The sequence below is a fragment of the Lagopus muta genome, chromosome 17 (genome assembly GCF_023343835.1).
Source record: "Lagopus muta isolate bLagMut1 chromosome 17, bLagMut1 primary, whole genome shotgun sequence".
Taxonomy (NCBI): domain Eukaryota; kingdom Metazoa; phylum Chordata; class Aves; order Galliformes; family Phasianidae; genus Lagopus; species Lagopus muta.
In genome coordinates this window covers 3,549,321-3,573,153 of record NC_064449.1, presented here as the reverse complement: position 1 = coordinate 3,573,153, position 23,833 = coordinate 3,549,321, and the positions used below count along the sequence as shown (strand labels likewise).

At 45.1% G+C, this 23,833-nt stretch overlaps 1 protein-coding gene across 5 annotated transcripts in view; it reads left to right on the top strand.

The window, feature by feature from the left end:
• The window catches only part of SPPL3 (signal peptide peptidase like 3), a 61,088-nt gene that overhangs the window by 33,214 nt on the left and 4,041 nt on the right, over window positions 1-23,833 (top strand). For 4 of the 5 annotated variants that reach the window (XM_048964476.1, XM_048964475.1, XM_048964473.1 and 1 more), the window contains 7 exons: window positions 6,224-6,301; window positions 11,842-11,936; window positions 13,772-13,891; window positions 16,735-16,813; window positions 17,544-17,656; window positions 22,300-22,406; window positions 23,351-23,514. In XM_048964476.1, the coding sequence (XP_048820433.1) occupies window positions 6,224-6,301; window positions 11,842-11,936; window positions 13,772-13,891; window positions 16,735-16,813; window positions 17,544-17,656; window positions 22,300-22,406; window positions 23,351-23,514 (756 nt within the window). The remainder of the gene's footprint in view (window positions 1-6,223; window positions 6,302-11,841; window positions 11,937-13,771; window positions 13,892-16,734; window positions 16,814-17,543; window positions 17,657-22,299; window positions 22,407-23,350; window positions 23,515-23,833) is intronic. The other variant, XM_048964474.1, reaches the window with a different exon arrangement.

Here is a 23,833-nt window from a genome sequence, read left to right as displayed (position 1 = left end):
ATGATGGTGTGCCTTGGGAGCAGGGACTCTGTGCTGTGTGGAAGCAGTGCTCCTTTGAAGGTGTTGAGCAGTGATTAGAGGTCATGCTGCAGGGCAGAGAGCGCTCTGAGCTGAAGGCAAAATCTGGAGGTTGTCCAGTTACTGGAGTTCTTAAACACTGTGAAGCATGTAATTCTTTGTTCTGTTGGCAAACAGTCTGGTGAACCAGAAAGGCAGCTCAGATAATGTTTTTAGCAGCAAATTTGTTTTTGCAGGATTCCCTCCTGGTGTCTTTCTGAGCACGCACTGTTGGAGCGGGCTCAGCAGTGCTTCAGTTGGGCACTGGGCATTCATTGGGAGGGGGAGAGCTTTGGGAAAGCGGCTTTGTAGAGGACAGAAGAGAGAATTATTTTGTTTCAGTTGCATGTGCAAAGTGTATGTTATTAATCTAGTAATGTGCAGATGATGTCCTGAGATCTGCATCTGATAAGCAGCAGGTTTATGCTCCATCTAACCTTGGAATGCCTGCCTGAGACCTTGCCAAGCCTGTATAGGAAAATATGGTTTTAATGGGATGGCTCAGATTACTTTTTTTCACTTCAGACTTGCCTTTTTTTCAGATAGGATTCAATACATTACTCAGGCTTAGCAGACTCTTACCTGCACGTGACAGGGAGCTGAAATTAGTTCAGAAAGCACTCTATTCCTTTAACATAAACGGAGCCGTAGCAATTTGCTTGTTTTTCCTATGAATCATACTGAAGAATGGCATAGTGTTGAGATATGTTTACAGCTGCATGTGCCATGACTTCACACTTAAAATTATACTTTTAACTGTTACACTCAAATTTAATTTTGGTTTGGCATCAAGCCTAATGGAGGCTCTTAAATATATCTATGTCTTGCACATGTAAGGCAGTTGAAAGGGGCTTTTTAGATATACCCTTGACCTGGAATCCAGTAAGGGAAAAAAGTAGTATTGGTTTTACCTTGGAGTGAGTCCACCTCCAACCCAAATGAATATTGGCACATAAACTGTAAACGATCTTAGTGGTGCTCCTCCTCAACGTGCCCTAAGGGTGCTCGGGTGTTGGGTTTGCTGCCTGTAAGAATGATGCTCCAGTGCCAGCTCCCACACGCCTTACACTGCATCACCAACGAATTACTCTTACCAATGAACTGTTCTGATAACTGTAGTCACCCAACCTTCCTTTAAGGAATAAATTAGTTAGTGTAATGTTTGACAAATGTCAAGAAACAAGTAGATTAAAACAAACCAGCCATATTCTCCTTGTGAGCAGCAGAGGGAAGAGCTGTGTTGGTTCCTACGTGTGGCTGATGGCTCCAGAACCTGCAGAGGAGGTGCCCTGGGAAACGTTCTCCTTTTCCTTGCCTTGGATGTACAACTCATATTTCTTGACTTCCTTTTCACGTTTTCTCTATTAGAATGTTCCAGTAGCAATCACTGACACAATAAGCACATAAAATAGCTTTTGAAATATATTAAACCTCGAGGGGAGGAGGGAAGTGGGAGCTCCTTCCATCCCTGATTTTGTCGTGTGACATCAGATTGCCAGCTATTTTTTATCTGGTTCCCTTTGAAAAAATTGACTGCTAAGGTAGGATAGCCAAACCAAATGCTTGCATTCAGCGAGTTCTGGAAACAATTGATGAGTAATTGGATGAGAAAGGGGATGTTTCATGGTGGCCCTTTCGGTGCTGGTAGGCACCTACAAAGAGTTTCTTTTGGAAGAGAAAAGAAGTTGGAAAAGTAGGATGTGTGTTTTGATGGATGGGGATTATTGCTGGTTACCTAGTGAGGGGACAGTGGGCATTTGGTAGCGAAAGTGGTATTTTAACTGTAGATGAAAAGTACCATACTGAATGAATCAGTAGTTGTGGCTTTGAATGTGAAGATACATGAAGTTCTATGGGGCTGTTCTTCACGGGTCCTGAACCTGAGCTGTGTGTGTACCAGGAGTGTGGAAGGACTTTGCATGGGAGGAAGAGTATGGGTGAGTCAGGCCTTGTGCTTTCATTGATGAGTGCTTCATACAACAGGTGAGGTCAGTCATGGCTGGTTGAGCGTCCTTCCCCAAAGTAAGGTTGAAGTGTACCTTCATGAATTAAATGATCTCCTGACATTCTTATCGTTGCCTGTTTCTGTGATGCTGTGATGGGTATCTGCAAGTTGTGGTTTGGTCCGTTTAGAGAAGGAGCTTTTACTTTGTTTAGTATTTTAATGCATCCATGCTCTTGCATATGTCATACATCCACCTTCCTTTTGTACTTTAATTTCCCCTAATTCTTAAAGCATTTGGACATTGCAGTCACTGATTTAAAAAAAAAAAAAAAGATTGAAAAATGGTGAAATGAGTCTGTCTGTGCAAACTTGAGTGATGATAGTTTATCCAGTGTGCTTTTCAAGTGGTTGTGCTGTATGTGTTGCTCTGCTCTATTTGCTGCTCTGTTCTTTGCATTCTGGTCTATGTACAGTTTGTGCAGAAGTTTATCTTGCTGCTATCACATCACTTCTGTATGAGGATGATTCATGACCGAGGCCCTCAGCACGCATTGCCTTGGAGACTTCAGGGCACAGGCAGCAGAATGGCAGGGGCTGGAAGGGACCTCAGGAGATCATCAAATCCAACCCCCCTGCTAAAGCAGGTACCCTACAGCAGGTCACACAGGTAGGCATCCAGGTGGGTCTCCATACTTCCATAGGAGGAGACTCCACACCCCTCTGGGCAGCCTGTTCCTGTGCTCTGTCACCCTGACCGTATTGGATTTGCAGCAGAATTTTTCACAATCATTTGTCCCACACATGGAGCTCAGCAGGATGGCATTTCTACTGAAATGTTGTCAGAGGGACTGAATTTCTTTCATTCTACATGTATAGGAAGACATTTTTATTTCAGTTACGCAGAGCTTTCCCAATCTCTGAAAAGCTTGGGGGTGCTTGAGCCAATGCTCCTCTTTGATTTTTATGCTCAGAAGTGTGCCAGATTGGGAATGTGGAGCGTTTGAGAAAGCAGACATGTTTGGTCCCTGGTTCTGCTGTCTTTTTCTGGTTCAAAATGAGTTAGGGATGCTCAGTGCTCAACTTGAAGGGACATCTGCTGGTTTGGGAGCACCGTTGGGACTCTTGGGAAATCACCTATCTTTTGGCAATAAAGAAGAGCTGAAACATTAAAAAAGAACAGTGTTGGCATTGACTGGGTGGAAATAACAAAAAACAGCAAAACAAAATAAGAAGTTACTCATCTCTTCCCAGAAGAAGGGCGAGCACTGCCTGGAACGGCAGCTGTGGCTGATGGAGGAGCCGTGCAGCAGGGCTGGGTGTCCCACGGAGCGCCCCGTGCCAGGCAGGAGGGCTGGCTGTGGGATTGTTGTAGGGACAATGCTGGCACTGTGTGGCCGTGGGGCTGACACACAGAGCATGCTATAGAACAGTGATCGCTGTGTCTGTGTCCTGGCATGTTTCAGCAGGCTCTGTGTCGTGAGCCCTTGCCCATGAAGCTGGCAGGAACAGATGCTGGATAGCAGCAAAAAGGACCTCAGCCTTGTAGAGGTGCAGGCTCAGCGTGGGGCTTTGGGCCAGGTGTGGGGAGCTCTGGATCTGGTGGTGGCCAATGTAAGGAGCTGACGGAGAGAAGTCAGCATGCTGGGTTCTGCACAGTGCTTGGGTCTAACAGTGCTGGTTAGTAGTTGCATCATCGCTGACTCACCGAGAATCTGTCTGATAGTCTGATCTGAATGACTTGCTTCTAAACCAGCTTCCCCACAGGGAGGTTGAGTTGCAGGTGAGGAAGTATGAGAAAAAATTGTACTCAGCTGGGAAAACCAGCAGTGTTGCTGTGTTTGGAGGAGTGCTCTGCATTTATAATAGGGCTTAGAAATGGGTTGGTGGTTGTTCACATATCACACGCGGCACACAGTTCAGCTGCACTAAAATAAGGCCTTCAGGAGACAGCAAATGGCCTTTAGCGTGGTCTTACCCCGTGTTAGCATTCTCAGAATGAGAATGAATGTGTTGTTAAGTAGGAAGAATTGCTTCTAAAATCAGGATTTAAGTAAAATAACAACTGCTGCATACAGGCTTGCCGTGGGCACTTTCTGTGCCCGAGCTTTCACTGCTTGTTCTGAGAATAAATAGTTAATGTTGTGGAAGTACTGAAAGGAGAATGGTTCTGTTGTTTCACTTCTGTACGTGCAGTGGAAGTGCACAAAGCTGCTGGGAGTGCCCTGCGTGTGGGCATTTGTTTGGGTTCGGGCTGAAGAGCGCAGCCCAGTCCTGCTGCCATGGCTGGCGGTGGCACCATGCCATCCTGCGTGCTTGGCGCGTTGTATGGAGCCCAGCTTGTGCATATGGAATCTGTCGGGTGGGTGCCCTGCAGAGAATGCATTTAGATTGCAGTTAAAAATACCGGTGGTTCACAGATTGCTGTCTGGCCCTTCGCAGCGTGTTCAGAACCATGAAGCAATCTTGCTCCTCAGACGTCGATGCAGTTTTGTCACCTGCTTCTTCTCTTTTGTGCATGAGAAGGTGTTTATCTGTTTTTTCCTTGTATGGAAGCAGCACGCAGCTGTTCTGGTCCCCGCTGTAGCCTGTCGGTAGCATTATGCTATATTAGATCATTGTTTAGAATGGGCTCGCATATATTTGGTTTCTTCAGTGTTACAAAATGGCCTTCAGGTTTTAATACAGCTCAGTGGATTATGTGCAGGGCTGATCCATCTGCTGTACCAGTCTTTGTAGCACTTACAGCCCTGTTTAGAGTAACGGTGATGAAAAGATGGACTTCCAAGGCTGTCAGCGAATGGTGACTTATGCAGAAAGCATTGTTCATCAGAAGGATTTGCCATTTGTGAATATATCGTTCTATAAACATCAGTTAATAAAACTTACCGCATAACTGTGGACATGTTTAAGTCAAGGTGAAATTCCATTCCTTCATTTTGCTTTTCTTACAACTTCGGAGTTCCTGAGAACTCTTTTAATAGATGAATTCCACTGCTTACTCTCAAATCCAAACAGGACATGAGTTTCCTTCTCCCTCAGCCCAAAGCCTGGCCAGGCAATGCTTCTCCCTGAGATGAAAGCTGGTAACAGGGCGTACAACCACAGTGTGCTCATCCTTACACTGTTTCATCTGCCTGCTTACTCATAATCGTTAACTAAAACGAACATGCTATGAACTGTCCAGTGCATCACCTGAAGACCATTTATATTTACTGATCACAGGGGCTTTATTGGGAATACACACTTCTTGTAAAGCACGACATGGATCTGTCCTCTGCTGTCAGCTGTGTTCCCCCTGCTTGGCTGTGAGCTGGGAGCACGAGGAGCAGCTTCTGTCTGCTGTCTGGATCCAAAGCAGGCAAACTGGGAATTGCAGAGCACAGTGCAGTATCACAGAACCACAGAATGGCCTGGGTTGAAAAGGACCACAATGATCATCTCGTTTCAACCCCCTGCTGTGTGCAGGATCACCAACCAGCAGCCCAGGCTGCCCAGAGCCACATCCAGCCTGGCCTTGAATGCCTGCAGGGATGGAGCATCCACAGCCTCCTTGGACAACCTGTTCCAGTGCCTCACCACCCTCTGAGTGAATGTCTGTATGTCAAAAAGTATTGGAGAATAGCAACACTTCTGTGCTTTACCAAGACAGAGGTGCGTTGTGTTTGGAAATCCATCCAAACAAAGGTGGTTTTTAAGCCTCCTGCTGAAATTGCTGTAAAAACCCCTGTGTGTGGTGTGCAGGATGTAACAGCACTGTAATTGTGTAATTTAAGAAGTGCATATTGCAGCTTTTGTTGTGTGTTTGAGTTGTTGGACTGATTTTTGTTTCTTTTCCCTGGGCTGTGTGAGACCTCCAGTGCCACATCACAGCTGCAGTGTGATCAGCTAAGGCAGAGAAAACCAACTGGGTGTTACTTACATGCAAGGTTGCGTTGGTTGCAACTGAAGTGATACTCATGGGTTTGAGGGATGCAGATCTTGCTGTGCTTACCACTGTGGTTTTGAGTTGTTCTTTGATTGCTGTACAAACTTTGCGTGCTGCAGTCTCAAAGTTAAATTACAAGCTTTGGATTTTGTATTGCTAGATGATGTGAGAGCAGTAGGAATAGCTGCCATGAAGGTTTGTTACCCCATTCTCTATTTGTATGATGATAAAAACAAGCAAATGGCACAGAATTGGATCCTATGATGACACACCTGTCTTCTCTTTTCCAATTCCAGGGCGTATTCCCTCGTGGATTCCAGTCAAGTTTCTACTTTCCTGATTTCTATTCTCCTCATAGTCTATGGCAGTTTCAGGTAAGATTGTTCATTAAGGCTTTATAGAATTCTTCTTTTTAAAGTAAAATGTAACAACAAGGAAGTGGGTATCATTTATGTCTTTTATCTATCTGTATGTGTGTCAGACTGATGGCTAATGTAAATGCAACATTTCTTTGTTCTGAAAAGGAAATGGAGAAGGAAGAAAAGGGAACCAGCTGAGGTGTCTGAGAAACGTGTCTGTATGACAGCTTACAAGCACGTATAAGATAACTCTGAATTTGGTCCTTAAAGACAGTTCTGTAGAATTGTATTGCAGAGGGTATGAAGGGATTGCTGGGAGATATGATGTGTTACTATCAAAAGTGCTGTTTTAAATGCAACGTTTCAGTGTTGATTCAGTGTGTTCCTGCTCTGTAAAGCAGAGATCCCTGAGTCCCAGCACTGTTGTCATGGCTGTAAGGTGCAAGAGGGAAGTGGGAAACACGACCAGGGCTGTATTCCAGCAAGGTGCCTGAGAATGCCTGTCTGTTCAGTTTGAATCTTCAGAATTTGCCCCATTCAGGAGACTTGAGAAACTTTTGTTCTCCCTCTGAACTCATATCGTGAAGCTTTGCTTTCCAGTGTAATGGCACCCAAGGAATGAGTTTCATACTGGCGTACATTCACAGCATACTTTGAACAGTATCACCTGCTCTGTAGTGTCCTATTGCTATTATACATGCTTTTTAACTGTTTTGCCTTGTGTTTTACATTCTAAGTTGCTCAGTTTACAAGGACTGTATACTCCAGAGGAATCTAACTTAGTGGATGAGTGGTGATGAATGCAAATCAATTGAGAAAATGCCTGTTCTAGTCCCTTCCTTTTGCATGTTTTCTGAGCACTCCAGCTTATTGCAGACCAAGAGTCTGATGCTGTGAAAATAATTTCCTACATTTAGCTACTTTAGTAGATATATGAGCTGAAACCCAGATGGAACTGTGGTAAGACTAAAAGAAAGTAGCCCTCCTCAGATAACCTCATAGAAAGTGGGCATGGTTTCTGATTTTCAGTCTGAAAAGAAGCAAATAGAGCTATTGTGGTATTGCTGGCAACTGCCTTAGACAGAAGTGCAGTAATAGGATCAGAAGGAATTGGGTGGGTGAGTCATTAGGATAAAATCCACTTGTGTGGTGGATCTAATCTAATGCAAGAGGTTTCAGGGGAACAAAGGAGTCCTGGTCTGCTGTCCTGATTGGTGCTGGTAGCAGAGACAAAGCAAAATCTAACAAGTAAAACCAAACCAAGATATTGAGGCAAATGTCCAATGGATCCTGAGTAAAGCCTGCTTCTGCAACAGAGTACAGCTTACAGTGCAGAGCTCCTGCTTCTCATACTGTGAATAGAAGAGCATTTCCTTCCTTCATTTGTGCTGGGTCAGGAATTGTAATTTCAAGCCCTTCTGAACATCTCCCATACATGTTCTGACCCTCCCTCAGCCCTTGTGCTTGGTGTGCTTTGTTGTCAGCTGTCAGAAGGGCAACTATCATTCTTCAAACAGTTACAAGCTATAAAATGCAGCATGCAAGGGCATATGTTAGTTACAGCTTTTCAGAGAGACGAGATTAGCTGCAGGTGGGTTGTTCTCTGTGTTTATTGCCATACAGTTCTTGCAGAGGCACTTCTCTGGTTTACCTGTTGGGTCACTTTGCAGGCAGGTAACAGTGAGATCTTCTATCCTATCACCTACTCAAAAGTGATTATGGTAAAGCCTGATTTAACCATCATCTGTCTCTTCTAGTATCTCCTTCTAAACTGTTACACGGATGCTTCTCAATCAGAATGAGGACTACTTTTATGTTGTGAATATTTGCAGAGGTACCTGCTCAGGTTTTAAATAGTTTTGGTGTTTTGTTTTTTAATGCTTCAACATTTGAAGTATATGAGCTGGTTTGCTCCCTGCTTCAGAAGCAGTGACTGTGGGCCCTCACAAATCAATGCTGTCTTCGTTGGCTAATTCAGAACTGAAGTGCAAGCTGTACCTCTGTATGTAGGTGAGGACTGAACTTCCCATCCCAAAGAGTCTCTGGTTTTCCCATATTAAGCATGCCATGTTTTAGAGCGCTGAAGACCATAGAACATATGGTATGGAAGAGTAATGCATATTAGTTTTGTTTTCCTGTGCTTTCCCTGCTCTGTCTTGCTTCTTGCTTCTTGCTGGTTGCGAGCATGTTGAGATAACGTCCTTCTCTTTTCTTGTCCTTCATGGTGCTAACAACCGTGATGGGTCCACGTTCCTGATGTTCATTAGTTAACAGCATTCTGTGCGTTTCAGCTGCGTGTGAAATGTATAAGTAGGTGTAAGAACCTTAGATTTATCTGTGGCAGTGGTTCAAAATATTCAAATAAAACGTCTGACTAATTCTGGTAATAGTGAGTGGGGTAATAAAAATAGCTGGCTGCCTAGAGAAGGGGAGTGCTTGGAGTTCATAAGCACCTGCTGCTGCAGAGCTGACAGGATGGAGCTGGGGGTTGGCCAGGCCTTTCTGCTGGAGGCCACCAGGAGTGTCCCCACGTGTTCTCATGCAGGTGGATGTGTGAGCAGCTGCTGCAGGTGGGCAGCTCCAGGCAGAGCTGTGGCACCTCGCTTGCACGGCTCTATGGCATGCTTAGGAGCTGGTGCTCCATCTAGGCAGTGCTTTATGCAGTTATTGCCCCTCTTTTCTCCTCCATATCTTGCGTGAGAACTTGTCTTCTAATCTCACAGGCACATTTTAAAAGGCATTGTGACAGTGTTGGGGCACAGCAAGTGTTTTGCCTCTCCTTTGAGATCTGAATGAATTCAGCAATCTCAGCTCAGTGTTTGGTTCTGATTGCCACCGTTTCATGTAGAACAGCTGAAGTTTGGCAGTTCGTCAGCAACCTCCAGTTGTCACAATCGCAGGGCTGTTCATATGGAGCAAGGCAAGGAGGAACTTGTTGGTTTATCACTCATTAGATGCACACTCCATTTCCTATTTCCTCCTTTGCTTCGTAAGAACATTTTCCTGCGGGGTTTCCCTGAAGCCTTGCTGCAATAGAAGTGACCCATAGTTGAAGTTGAACTTGTGTGATAGTAACGTGCCAGCAGCTCACTCAGTGCCATGGCCTCAGCATCACCCTGCCAAGCACTGCCCCATAGGAGGTGAGCTTTGAAGCCTGCTGGAAATGAGAGGCACTGTGAGGACCCACAGAATGAGCAGCTGTGGTTCATTGCCTGGCGTGAGCTGCTGTGTGAACGCTGCTCATGGAAACGAAGCAAAAACCTTGAATAAAAAAAGCAAATGTTTCTCACTCTGCTGTTTCTTTAAAGCCCAGTAAATTCTGGAATATCTTGTTTTTAACTTTCTCAGAGGATGTTTTAGTGACCGTTCCTTAGTTTTTTTATTAGCGATCATTTGTAGCAGAGGGAAGGGCTGAACTTCCAACTTGGTGCAGATGGCTTGGAAACAAACTGCTTTCTGAGGGAAAGGGGAAGTAATTTCCTAGTTTGTGCTTCATTTTGAGGTGAGGGTATTTGCAGGCAGTAATGTCATAATTGCTGGCTGTATTGTAATTGAAAGAGAGCGGGCTGAAGTTGTTCGTGAGCAGTACATACAATAATATCTTTCCAGTTTTCTTTGCTGAAGGCCCCATAGATGGGGAGGAGCTCCCTGGTGCCACTGATGGGGTGCTGCTGTGAAGCTGTTGCTGAGCTGAGATCGTGTAGAGAAGAGTGAAATGCTGCTCTGAGAAAGGAGTACCTTGTTTGGCTGAACCTTGGACCCATTCCACAAGGTGGTCCGCTGCCTTTTGGGCTTTTAGAGCTTGAGAGACGAATGTGAGGCTTAGTGTGAATTAATGGGCAGAAAGGAGGTGTGAAGGTGGATGCTTCTCAATCAGAATGAGGCCTACTTTTGTGTTGTGAATATTTGCAGAAGTAACTGCTCAGCTTTTAAATGGCTGTGGTGTTTTGTTTTGTTTTTTAGTGCTTCAGCACTTAAAGTACATGAGGTGCACCACCAAACCCCGTGCTGTCAGTGGTGTCCCACTGCTGCTGCAGCTCGGCAGCCTGGGGCTGGGCTGCTGCCCTGGGAGCTGTGCTGTGCCCCAGTGGTGCAGTGCAGAGCTCTGGAGGAACAAACTAAGAGGGTTCGTCTGTTAGGATTTATGTTCCCTATTGCCTCTTGCATTTGCGGTAACTTTTTAGCTGATGCTCCAAGTTCTGTATGTCTCAGGCTTAAGTTTCCTCATAGTCTGTAAGTCCACGTTTTGCTTTCACTTCACGATAGAATCAGTTGTGTAATAGAAGCAGAACCAGAATGAGTTGCTTTCTGTAATACACCATCCTGCAGCCCCACACTGATTGCAGGTTGTAGGATTGCAGCACAGAATTGCTTACCCGTGCATTGCATAACCTATGCACTAACACAAAGTAGCTTTGATACCCATAGGATGGAACAGAAGATTGTGATGTTCGGTTTTGTTTTTTTTTTACCAGTCTGACAAATTAATGGCATGCTTACTTTGCATAGTACAATTGCTTGCAGTTCAGCTTGGGAAAGAACAGAAGGATCTTAATGCTTGTTGACCAGAAGGCTTAAGGGAGGAGCTGTACAGTGGTTCTGGTGGGTCCCTACAGCTTATTTGAATAAATAAATCTACAGCAGTGTCCTGGATAATTTGCATGCATGTTAGAAGGAGAAACTATTGTGGTAAATTGGATGGCCAGGGTTTTTGTATGAAACAACATAGAAGTTAATGGTAGGAAATAACTGCTGCCCAAAACGGCTCCTACATGGAATTCCCTCCTTTCAGAAAGTTAAGCCAAAATTTGTTGGAATGTAATCTAGAAACTGCACAGAAGTGAAGGACTGTGGTGAAAGTGGCAGAGTAGTGTGTTGTTTGGGATTTTTGTTTGGTGTACAGATAAAAATGAGAAGATGAATCAACTGGAGCTCAGTCTGCAGGCAGGGGAATGTCAGCTGCTGAGGAATCAATGCTTCCTCTCCTCATTTGTGCTGTCTCAGGTACATAAGTGGTTAATTTCTAGGCTTTGCTGAAGCTGTTTCAGTTAACTAAGGGCTTCCTTATTCAGCAGAGAATTACATAAAAGCAAATTTTGATCATCCTTTATTAGAAGAGTGAGAGGAAAGAAATAACGTGATGTTGAAGATGAACCCCACTTCTTAGATTTGAACCATGAGGCACTAAAATGAGAACTTCAGAGTTCTGAAACATAAGAGAATTGAAACTTTTGTTGTGTTTCTGTCACATGCTGAGTTTCCAGGTAACACAGACAATATCTGTGTTGTGGTTTGTTGTTAACAGCTGCCAGTGCAGTGTCAGACTCAGTACCAGACCAAGTGTGGTTGGCTGCCTCACTGTAACCACGGGCTGTGTGTGTGCAATTCCTGGTGTGTATGGTGGGCTGTTTTTTTAATAACCAGCTCTTAAAAAACAAATGAGGGCTTTCTCGTGGGGAAGCTGCTGTTGTAGCGGGGTGGTAATGAGACCACAGCCAGCGAACCCAGATGGGAGTTTGAAATTCGCCTGCTAAACTTGCTTTTCTTTCCTGCAGGTCTCTCAACATGGACTTTGAGAATCAAGACAAAGAGAAGGACAACAGCAGCACGGCTGGGTCTTTTAACGGCAACAGCACCAATAACAGTAAGGGTCAGCTTTACTCCTTACCTTTTTTTCATCACTTCAGTGTGTTGCATCTTTTGTTTCACCCAGCCATGTGTGTCAGCTCGTGCTTTGCAGCTCCACCTGATGTAGTGGAGCTGTTCTGTGGAAGCAGGTGCATCAACTCAGCGTGTGTCCACAGAAACTGAATTTAAGCCATCAGTGTTGTGTTTCCATAACGCATAGAAACTGCATGCTGTGCAATTTGTCAGGTCCTGCTGCATGTGGAAACTGCTTTTATTTTTATATTTGAAATAGGGTTATGGAAGGCAGTGTAATTAATTTCTCTTTGTCTGTGTTTATCACAGTGACACAACACGTTGGCCTGTCTGCAGACAATTAGAGGTTTAATCTCATGCTATGCTAATGAGTCTATAGGGATGATTCAGCTTTATCAACACAGATACTGGAGTATAGCTTTCACATGGCTTTGGGTGCTCATGTAAAATGGACAACAAAGCATGTGTACACATGGCCCTTTCAGAGCAGAGATTAACCTGTCAGCTCCGATGCAGGGGCTGTCCCCTCTGTTACTGGATGAATGGATTCCAGGCAGCTTGGCCATCAGGGATACGCTGTTTTGCAAGCAAAAATGTATATGTGAACAACTGGAGTGGAATGTGTTGTACACAATATGCTGTAAATTCACACCTGGGTGTAATTTACAGTAACATATGTGGCTGTACTCTGAGAACAGACTCTGGAATGAAGTTTCAGCAAGTGGAAGACATGGGTCTGGGACAGGTGAGCCCTGTGCACAGACCTCTGGATGCTGAGGTGGCTTTGTTTCAGACAAGAGATACAGCTTGAAATTAATACATAATAACAAGGGGGATGTGTTTTGGTGGCATTGGGGATTTTTTAACCATTGGCAGCACAGTTCCAGCACAGAGGTGGTTCAGCAGTGAACTGCTGGGCTTTGGGCATGTGAGCGCAGCAAGGGGATCAGCCATCAAACTGATCAGAACTGAAATGAAGAACTTTGACATTTAACACTGCACACCCTAATTCCCATACACCAGGGCAGTTTGTCATATGTCACTTCTGTTTTTTTCCTTGGGAAATGGAAGAGCATGTAAATGAATTCCATTTCTCAAGGCAGGAGGAACTAGATGCAAGCCGCAGATTAGGACACAGGACTTTCTGTCTCGGTGCTGTCATCACTGGGCTGTCTGTGTTGTGCTTTAGCCTTTTGTCACTGCTCAGTAACAGAAGTACCAAGGGTTCATGCAGTGTAAGCAGTGTGATGGCTGTGATCATGGTTCTGCTTTTCTTTTACAAAAATTACAACATACTGTTGACAGCAATCGTGTTTCTTTTCATTTCCATGAGGGCTTTTTGACATCCCTAAATGTGTTGCTAACTGTGAGTTCTGTAAGCAACCCATTACTATGCAGCTTTACTGGAAAAAATGCACACACTTCTACACACATACAGAGTTTGTGTGTATGTATACTTGTGTGTGTATTTGTGTATAGGTTTGTGCATACGTATGTGATTCATAATCACAAGTTAATGTTAATTTTTAACTTGTTATTCATTCTGTCTGTGGCACCAGAGGAAAAAAACCCAACAAAACACGAGTCTGCTTTCAGCTTTCAGTTCTGGAGCTACAACAGAGCAGTCCTGTTGGTGCCCACGCTCCCTGCCAAAGCTGTGTCATTTCAGAGCTGCAGGACAGAGTGCATTTCTATAGCACTGACCAGCACTGACATGAAGCAGGGTGTTCAAACCCAGAGTGGTGTCCGTCGGTCAGGACAGGCTTCAGGCATGTGGCTGGTATGAAGGAGCCCACATTTAGTGTCACCTTCTTTCTTCTGCAGGTATTCAAACCATCGATTCCACGCAGGCGTTGTTCCTGCCCATCGGAGCGTCTGTGTCTCTCCTTGTTATGTTCTTCTTCTTCGACTCAGTTCAAGTTGTCTTCACAATCTGCACAGCAGGTGACTGCGTTCTCTTTTTACTCATTGGAATAGAAAGCACTGATGTCATTTTGCATTATTGGTGAAAATTGTAAGGCGTGCGTTTTCAGAAAATGAATTGGTTTCGTGACTGTGTTTTCACTCTGTTTGAGGCATACTCTGCAAGGTTTGTTAAACTTACTGATCTGTAAATTGCAGGAGTTTTGGAAGGTGCTGGATGTGTCATCTTAAGCGATCAGTTCCCTTGTTAAAAATCGGTGCTTAGAGCTGTACGTGGCATTTCCTACTTCAGCTGCTTTATAGGATCAGACCATAGCTTGGTATTGGTTCATAGCTTAGAAGGAGGCCCTGCAGACCGTACTCAAACTTCTTTCCCTAGTTCAGTTTTGGTTTTTGCTGATTTTCGTAGTTTGAAGGGTTTTTAATTGTCAGTGTTACTCTTGCACTGCTTGGCCTTAGGACAAAAATGAGATGATTGCAAATAAATTGCAACTCCTCTGATCCTATTTATTATTATTTACAGTTGGCTATTTAAGTAAATACCGGGACTCTGATTTTTGGAAATTGTTGGCCTTTTGATCTTCCTGCAGATTTCCAAGAGGCCAGCTGCTATTCAGGGAAACAAGGTCCTCCTTACTGCTCCAAACGTGCACGAGCTTTAAAAAGTTGTCCTCAGTTCATGCACTGAGTCTGGGGAGGCTGTTAACCCCTTCTCTACCTCTCATCTCCCACTTCACAGATTTGCTTTTCCCTCCTGATGTCCAGCTCCCCTCCAGCCTGCTCAGCAGTGTTGGTGTTGGTGGGCGAAGGCCAAATCCTGCTCTCCAGATGAGTGCTGGTGCTGCAGTCTGTGCTGCTGGTGCCACACTGCTGGGTGCTTGGTGCAGCTCTGGCTGCTGTCACGTGGGTTCTTTCCTATCCTGAGTAAATCATTACTTTGTATGAATTACTGCACAAGATAGATGTTAGTGATAAGGGAAGCTTTATGACAAAAGAAAAACATTGAAGTCGATCTTATTGATCCGTGTATTTCCAGAATGACCCTGACATTTGTGACTATTTGTGAGGCTTGTGGTGTGTAGTCAGGCTGCATTGTTTCAGCCAGGGCTTGTTCCAGGTTTAAGAGTACCGAGTCCCTGGATTGGTGCCCTAGGGTATCTCTGCTCTTGCTTTATGATACTGTTGTGGCCTCACATCAGGGAGTGTCACTCAGCACAGAGCCCAGGAGCCCTGTTGGAGGCACTTGGCAGGGAGCAGGCCACGGGTCTCCAGCTCAAATACATCTCCCTTTGTGTAGAGTTCAGAGGCTGGTGTGGGCGTGTTTTCAAATTATGGCTGGTATCTGGTTTCTTAAACTGCTCTTAAATCTTTCTGCCTCGAACTCTGGCTGTTCAGGGAAGGGTCAGGATGCAGGGAAGGCCCCACCGCAGCGCCGGGCTGGGAGGCAGAGCTGCGGGTGGCACAGTGCTGCTGGGGGGGGTTAGGGCAAGGTGTCCTGATCCTACAGTAGGTATTGGGGCTGAGGGGAAGGAGAAACATCCCGCTGGGCAGTAAGGAGCGAGGCTGAGTGGGTCCTTGTGGGCAGGTGTGTGTTGGTGGTATTACATCTGATCTCTGAGGGAGCCCAGCTTCAGGGTAGCAGTGGTGGTGGAAGCCAGGACAGGAGGTGTGGGATCCCCTGGTGGGGAACCTTTCCAGGCACCTCTGAAAAGCATCTGAGGTACCTGAATGCAGAGGTCTTACGCTCTGTGTTCTTTCTCTGCCCATTCTGTTTTTTTTCCCCTCCTATCTGAAACGTGAATAGAACTGTGAGTTTCTGTTTGCCAACGGACATCTTTGTATTTGGTGTGAATTTGTTTGGTTATTTATTTCCTTCTTCTAGCCAGACGGGGCAGAGTTGAGGGGTGGAAAGATGCGATGTGACCAAGGCGATTCTTCTCCAATTGGCTTCAGCTGCGTGCTAAAGAGAATGTGTGATTCCTCCTCCCCTCATAGCTTAGGGAAGAAAAAAAATATTCTAAAAAAGCAATGACAACCACCAGAACTTCAGTCCCTTCAGTTTGCCTTTGCTGTCCGTGCTCCATCAGTTCTGGCTGCTGTGTCAGTGCTGCTGCTGGGCGCCTCTCCAAGCCCTCGCTCTTCCGCCTTTTAAAGAGCCTTAATACAAAACCCATGCTGTTATTAAAAAGCAAAAAGCTGGAAGGGAAGAATGGTTGGAAATGCCAGCAGTTACTGAACTTTTTCTTACTAATGTGTGGGTGGGGAAAATAGGCTTCATGAAAACAGAAAATATTTGGGGAAATGCTGTGTTTGGTGATTTCTGTCACTTCACCATTTTTCCTGTTCTCAGAAGCTTAAGGCACTTTGTATTTTACCTATTTTTCAGTTGTACTGTGGTTGAGTAATGAACAAATGGCTGTGAGTGAGAAGGGAGAAAAAAGTGACTGAGCTGAAAAACCAAAGAGCGCCTTTGTTGTGCTGAGCTGTGTGAGCTGTGTGCTAAAATGCTGAGGACCCAAAGTTTGCAGGAAGATCTTTCCTTTTTGTTGACTCCTGGAATACTCAGAAACTTTTTATTGCCTACGTGATCATGAACAGCTTTGATGGTGATTTTTGTTAACGTGTATTTTTTCCTTTTAGGTTTGGAGGTAGGAGCATTCGATTCTTTTAAGAGCTTTTATTGAGATTGAAATTTGAAATTAATAGAAGAAAAACCTTGGAGTCTTTAACTGCTGCTGCTTTAGTAATACTGTGTATCATAATAGAACATTGTTGCAAGAGCTTTTTCAGATTGGAGAAGCTACTTTGTGTGCTGCAGCAATGAGGTCTGGATGTACTAATTGTACCTTTTCTTCCTTTTCTAGTCCTTGCAACAATAGCTTTTGCTTTCCTTTTGCTCCCGATGTGCCAGTACTTAACAAGGCCTTGTTCGCCTCAAAACAAGTAAGGACTTGAAACATGTTTTACTCCTCTTCTTGTGTGCTGTTTATTTTAATATGAATTCTTTAGCAGTCTTTGGTTACAAGTGTTTAACCTTGGGGCCCGAGTTTGTGAGCACTTCTTCTGTGCAAACACTCTGCTTCCACTCCAGCACTGGGGAGCATCGTTCCTGCAAGTCATGCTTGCCAGGCTGGGAAACACAAAACCATTGCAGGGGGATGGATTTCCCAACAGTGGCTTTTAAGAAGTTTGGTTTATTTTTGCTGAGAATTCAGTTTCAGAATCGGTGTTGGGTTTTAATGTTTGTTACTGTTGAACTAAGGATGTTAGTGCTGGCTTCTTTGGAGACTGTAGTTACACTGGTGAAAACGACAGTGGTTCTTGTCGTGTTTTGAAGTCAGATGTTTGCTTCTTTTCTTGTGACTCGGGTTCAGGCTGCAAAAAGCACTTCCAGGTGGTACCAGGAAATGCCATCCATGCGAGCCATTTCAAAAGGCATGCCAGGATTTACAGGTCTTATTCCATCATTATAGTTCAGGCGTCACACATCACCTGAATGTTAGGCAAGTGTATTTTGCTGCTGTTCTGGTACCTGTTTGTGGCTGAAGAACTTCCCCTCGGTTGTTCTTGGCACCCTTCACCAGTGGTTGAGCTTTGTTCCGGTAGCATCCATTTCCTGTTGTGTAAATGGCAACACGAAGCCCCGCAGCTGATGTCTGTGTGTTGTTCCTAGGATTTCCTTTGGCTGCTGTGGGCGTTTCACTGCTGCTGAGTTGCTTTCCTTTTCACTGTCTGTGATGCTTGTGCTCATCTGGGTCCTAACTGGCCACTGGCTCCTCATGGATGGTGAGTATGTGACTGAAGGGATTCGATTGCCACTTTGTGCCTGTTGGGACACATGCAGACACCCGGGGATGGCTGGTGACATTTGCTGTTATTGATGTCTTGCTGAGTTGTAATATTTGGGTGGCAGGCTCCCTGAAAACAAGCCCTGTCAGAAGCATGCTGGGGTAATGATGGGGACTCCTGTTTTTCTGGTTTGTGAAAGCTTCCCAGGAAGTGCTGAACACCCATGAAAGGCTTCCTGCGCCTGTGTGGAGCAGGGTGAACTGCCAGCTTTAGGTAAAGGTGTGTGGAGACGGTGGTTGCTCATGAATCATAACATGATCTTAACAGTCTGGTTCGTTTCTGCTGTGTGCTGTGTTGGGTTTTGCTTCGGACGATCAAAGACTGTTGTGAGGCAGCAGCTCGCTGTCTGATGGTGCTGGCTGGGATGGGTGGAGCTGGCAGGCTTACAGCTGGAAGTGTGGATGAAAGCGATTTTTTTTGCTACATTCTTTATTTTTTTTTCCCTTTTTCTATCCTGGTTGAACCAAATTCACAGCTTAGTGTTCCCACGAAGAGCTTTCCTCCTCCCCTCTGCCTTCCAAACCTCTTGTGCTGGCTCTGGCATTCATTTAGTCACATGGTGAACTGATTCAGCTCACTAGAATGGTAGCGTGCTCTTTTTTTGCTGGGCTATTTTTCTGCTGCTGCAGTGGGATGAATTGGATTATTGTGCACTCAGGTATGCACTAGATTTGGCAAAGGGTAACTGGCAGCACGAAGGGATCTGAGAGGATCGAGTGGATGTGACAGCAGAGGGATGAAGGGGGCAACCGGGGGCAGAGCTGCTGCCTCTCTGAGTGTCAGGCACTGAATTGGCTCAGGACATCTCGTGAATGACATCCTGAGGTGGAGATTGCTTGAGGAAAAACAGCTGGAACAGCATCACCTGCTCTTGAAATTGCATCTTTCAATAAAACATGTGTGCCACCAGCCTTCTAGTTGCTCCTAAATGAGATAGCAGCAACAAGTCCTGAGCACTGGCACCTTGACTGTGAGTTTTGTATATGGGGGTTATGTGTCAGTCATGCTCTCTGCTGCCACTGAAACTTCCCCCTGTTGCCTGGAACACCTTGTAAAACACTGACAGCACGTGGAAGAACGCAGATGATGTTTGTTTTGTTTTATGCAGAGTGGCCCATGAAGGAATCAAGGGTGATCCTTGATCTGTGGTACACACACAGTTAAATGTAGATTCAGGTGTGAATTTTAACACAGTCTGAAGAGATTTGTCTGTCCAGAGGAGCTGACAGAAGCATTTACTCAGAGTAGTCATTTCTGTGAGCAGTGCACTCTGAAATAGCAGGCATTGAGGCAGTTCACCTGCAGGGCTCTGATCTGTGGGCACTGAGCGCATCCTGGGTTTTATTTCTTTGTGGTTGTGATGCAGTGAATTGTGTTGATGCCATTTAGCTTTGGAGTATTTTATGTCTTTTATATTGCAGAGGTGGTACTATGTAGGTTAGCCTCCCTTAGTTGTTTAAATCCTTCTGGTCCTCTGTCAGCAGAAATGAAGCAGAGGTGACTGTGCCTTATATTGGCTGCAGGGAGGAGCAGGGTGTGCCTTGTTGTGCAATGGAATCTTTCTTTTTGAGTATTTTAGAGCTAAGTAAAAAGGGAAATACTCCATGGCCTTTTCTGTTATCTACAAAATCGAGGTGCAGCAGTTTCTGCCAGAAAAGCCTTCACTGCCTGAATGGAATTCCCTCGTCCCCTGGTAGTTGGTTGGCTGTTCCTAGGTCCAGGGACTCATTACAGGATAGGATGAGAAGGCTGTCCTATAAAAGCTTTCCTAAACAGAGGAGGTGTGTGGAGATGGAAAATGGGAGCGGTGTCTGTAGATTCATGCAGTGCCCTTTGGCAGCAGTGCAGTGAACTGAACAGTCCTGGGTACCCTGGGAACTGCTGTGGATCTCAGCTATTGCAGCAACCAAAGAGAAACTGCTGCACAGTGTGTATTTATTTCTGCTTTGTAAATACACTTTGAGGGTTCTGTAGGTGTGTAATTAGGTCACAGCTTCAGCACCTGTTTCAAAGGTCAACTGGTGGCTTATGGGTGAAGCTTAAGTCCTGCTTGTTTACATAATGATCTGCAGAACAGAAATTGCACCACTGATTTCATCTGCTCTGGTTGCAGTAGGTCAATAGAGCTAAAAAAAAATACAACTGCAAGCCTGAGATTTAATCACATATGCAGGATTAATTGTAATCTTCAGAATATTCCTCAGAATATCCTTCTTCTGTAAGAGGTGTTGCTTGCTGGAGTGTGGAAGTCAGTCCCTTCACTTGACTGAATGGTGACTTTCAGGTCATGCTGTCAATTCAGCACTTCCAGCTGAGCTGCTGTTGGCACGGCTTTCGGTCTGTGTGTTGGTCCTGCTTTCTGTCTCGTTGTCTGTCAGTTTGTCCTGCTGGCAGGCGGACTGATGGGCTGACGGATGGATGGGAAGACTAATGGACTGATGGACAGAAAGACAGTCAGATGTCCAGAGAGACAGAAAGATGAATGGATTGGCAGGCTGAAGGATGGACGGAAAGACAAACTGACCATCTTTCCATCTGTCCCTCTGTCTGTCAGTGCCCATCCTTCAGTCTGTCCATCCATCTTCCTGTCAGTCAGTACCTCTGGCAGAGGGCAGAGAGATGGAAAGATGGATTTGACAGGCAACTGGGTGGACTGATGGACATTTGCAGGACAGACTGGTGGACAGACAAGGGTGGAGACAGGCAGACAGATGGAAGGATGAACAGAAGGACACGTGCATGAAAGGGTGCATAGAGAGACAGAAGGACAAACGGGGGGCCGTCTCTGTCCATCCAACATTCAGTTTGACCGTCTGTCTTTCTGTCCATCCAGCACTCCGTCATCCTGTCCGTGTGTCCTCCTGTCTGTTCCTCCAGCACTGCCTATTTCTGCCTGTCCATCAGTCTGTCTTTCCATCTGACACTCCATCCATTGCCATCTGCCTTTCTGTCCGTCCATCTGATGCTCTGTCCCATCTGTCCTTCCATCCTTCTTCCATCTATCTGCCCAACATTCTGTTTGCCTGTCCCTCCATCTGTCTCTCTCCAGCCGTCCATCTCTCCATTTTTCTTCCCCCTTTTAAACACTCTGTTCACTCGGTGCAGTGAAGATGTCAGATGGGTGCCTGTGTGAATTTCCACGGTGCAGGAACTGACTGCGAACAATGGCTAAAAGTTCACATCGGTTAAAATATTTCCACTTCCAGTTAATTATAACGTGGAAATCCTCTCCTAAACATAGGCCAGCCTGAGCTATTATTAGCACTGGCTTTGGAGAAATCTCTTTGATTTCAGACAGCCTGTTCCTTTGTATTTGCTCTTCTTCAGAGGAAGTCTGCAACTGAAGGCTGTGCTGAATTACTGAACGCGCTTCTTTCGCTCCCTGCTTTGCTGTGTCAAATTCCTTAAACATCGATAATTTATGTTCTATAACAAGTTGCAATAATGCAGCGTGATTTAGGATACTTGTTTTTTAATCTCAGTAATCACATCTCTTCATTAAAACTGGCAGCCGTGCTGCTCAGGGTTACATGGGGATGTCGAGGTGGGCCCGGCAGGCTGGGCATCGCGTGCAGCTGTGCTGGGAGCTGCTCCATGGCTTTGTCTCTCGAATCTGTACTAAATTGTCTCTGTAGTGCTTTGATGGAAGAACTCCGTATCTTCTGGATGAAATGCAAGCGTAATGGATTTTTGCTATTCTGCAATGATGGTGTGTGAGAGTTAGAATGTTGACTTGTGAACTGTGGCCTGATCAAGTTGTCATGCTGGTGAGCTTTGCTGACAAAATACGTAGGGGATTGCATTTGTGACTGCAGAGGAAGGGTTCCCCCCACCTCCCCTTTCTAGACATGTGTGTCACGTTTCAGGTTTAATTTTGCGTTGCACATCCTTGATCTTCTCCTGGAACAGAATTGACAACTCTGAGCCTGCAGCATCAGTCAGTGCAGTTTGCTGGTGTCTGAAAGCTCACCCCTGAGAGAGGACTTCCCCTGTTTTCCCACTGATGGGCAGGCGTTCACACAGATGTTTGTTACTGGGAGATCCCTGTGCTTCTAAACAGTAGGAGCTCACAGCTGATGTTTGGGCAGCCGTGCACCATCTTGTTCAATAGAAGATTGGTTTGAGTGCTTCTTGGTCGTACTGTGCAACGTTAGCATGTTGATTTCTGGAGCTGTTTCCTGCTGGGGGCACAGAGGGTTGAAAGCTGGGATGTTGTTGTTTGTAACTGGAGAGCTTGTGTTCTGTGGGGGAGGTGGTCTCTAGGACTCTGATCATGAGAACGTTTACTTGTGGTGGACAGTGGAAGTGGAGTGGTATTTCTGTTCCTATGGGGACGTGTCAGATGGATGTGTTCCTCCTGAATGTATTTTGTCTTCTCTTGACATGTGAGAACCTCAGTATCTGGAAATACTAGAAATCCATCCAGTGCAGTGCTGCTCAGGTGCAAACAGAAGCTTCTTCTGAGTGTTGGGGTTTTTTTGGGGGGGGGAGGAGTATTGGTTTCTCTTTTTGTTGTTGCTTGTTTGGTTTGGGGTTTGTTTTTATTTTTAATGCACTAATTGTGTACTTGCATTTTGTAGCTCTGGCTATGGGCCTGTGTGTTGCAATGATAGCCTTTGTCCGGCTCCCGAGCCTGAAGGTTTCCTGCTTGCTGCTCTCTGGGTTACTAATTTATGATGTCTTTTGGGTAAGTGCTTTGTTTTGTTCTGCTTAAACTGTTTTTATTGTTTGGATTTGTAATTGGTCTTGTGCTGTCTTCACGTGAAACGTGCTAGTATGAAGCTGAGTTTCATTGCTCTCTTCTGAAAACTTAAAGCCTTCAGTGGAATACATTATAATTTCCTCCCTAATTAGCTAACAAAAGCAGAAACATCGTTAGAATACTTCAGCTTTGGCAGATTCTAAGAAAAAATGAGACCTTCAATTTTGAAGGCTTGGCTGCAGATCAGAACAAGCAGTTCCAAATGAATGTAAAGCCTTCTCCACGCTGCACGGTGCTGCGTGCCAACTTAAGACTAGCAGTGGAATCCTCAGAACAGGGATGCAAACTGATTTATGGCCAGTGAAGCTGGCATAAAATCTTACAGCGCTTTTGCAAGAAACCTGACAATATCTTTGGTAATACTGAAAGCGTGTAGTTCCACCTTTGCATAGCAGCAGGCACTGACTGGGAGGCCCTTGCTGACAGCTCTGGCAGTGAGTCAGTCTTTCTGTGTGCAAGCTGTAGTGTGAGAGCCTGTTAGAAATAAGTGTTGCATCACCCAGGCTGAGCACTGTGCTTCCCTCTTTGCTTTCAAGCTTTCTTATACTGGGTGCCTCAGTGCCATCCTCTTCCTGGTGCTCGTTGTCCAGATATTGCAGTACCTGTTGGTCAGTATCTTGATATCAGAAAGTATTCCAGTTATTCTTGAGGAGTAATCATGTAAAAAACTAAAATAGTTTATAAAAACCAACAAACAACACTTTTTCTAAAAACCATTCTGCATTTTGTTACCATGCCTGCAACGTATGCATACGGAAATGAAAACAATCTTCTGTTGAATGGGTGAAGCAAAAAGGAGGGGGAAAAAGCTGCTTTAAGTTGCTGTGTAATCACAGTTTGTCATTTCTAAGGGTTTTCTTGCTCCGCAGGTCTTCTTTTCTGCATACATCTTTAACAGCAATGTGATGGTGAAAGTGGCCACACAACCTGCTGATAATCCCCTGGACGTTTTATCCCGGAAGCTTCACCTGGGACCAAACGTGGGCAGAGATGTTCCCCGTCTGTCGCTGCCTGGTAAACTTGTATTTCCAAGGTAAAATCAGCAATTCTTTCATGCTACTATGGAAGAAAAGTTTCCCTCAGCACTCTATTAGCACTAATTCTATTCTCTGCTAATTCTATTGGAAAACACCAGCTTGGTTTCCTATTCGATCAATCCCTCTTTGTGATAACGGTGTCTGTAGTAGAGTTTAAGGATTCGGTGCTTCCTGTTTGCTGTCTTGTGCATACAGAAATGATCCTAAGTTAGGTCCTGGCCCGTTCAGAACAGATACACTTTGATGTGAGTTCTGCAGTTTAATAACTTCTGCTACAGTTACGTGTTGATGAATTCCTGCTTAAAACCAAAAAGA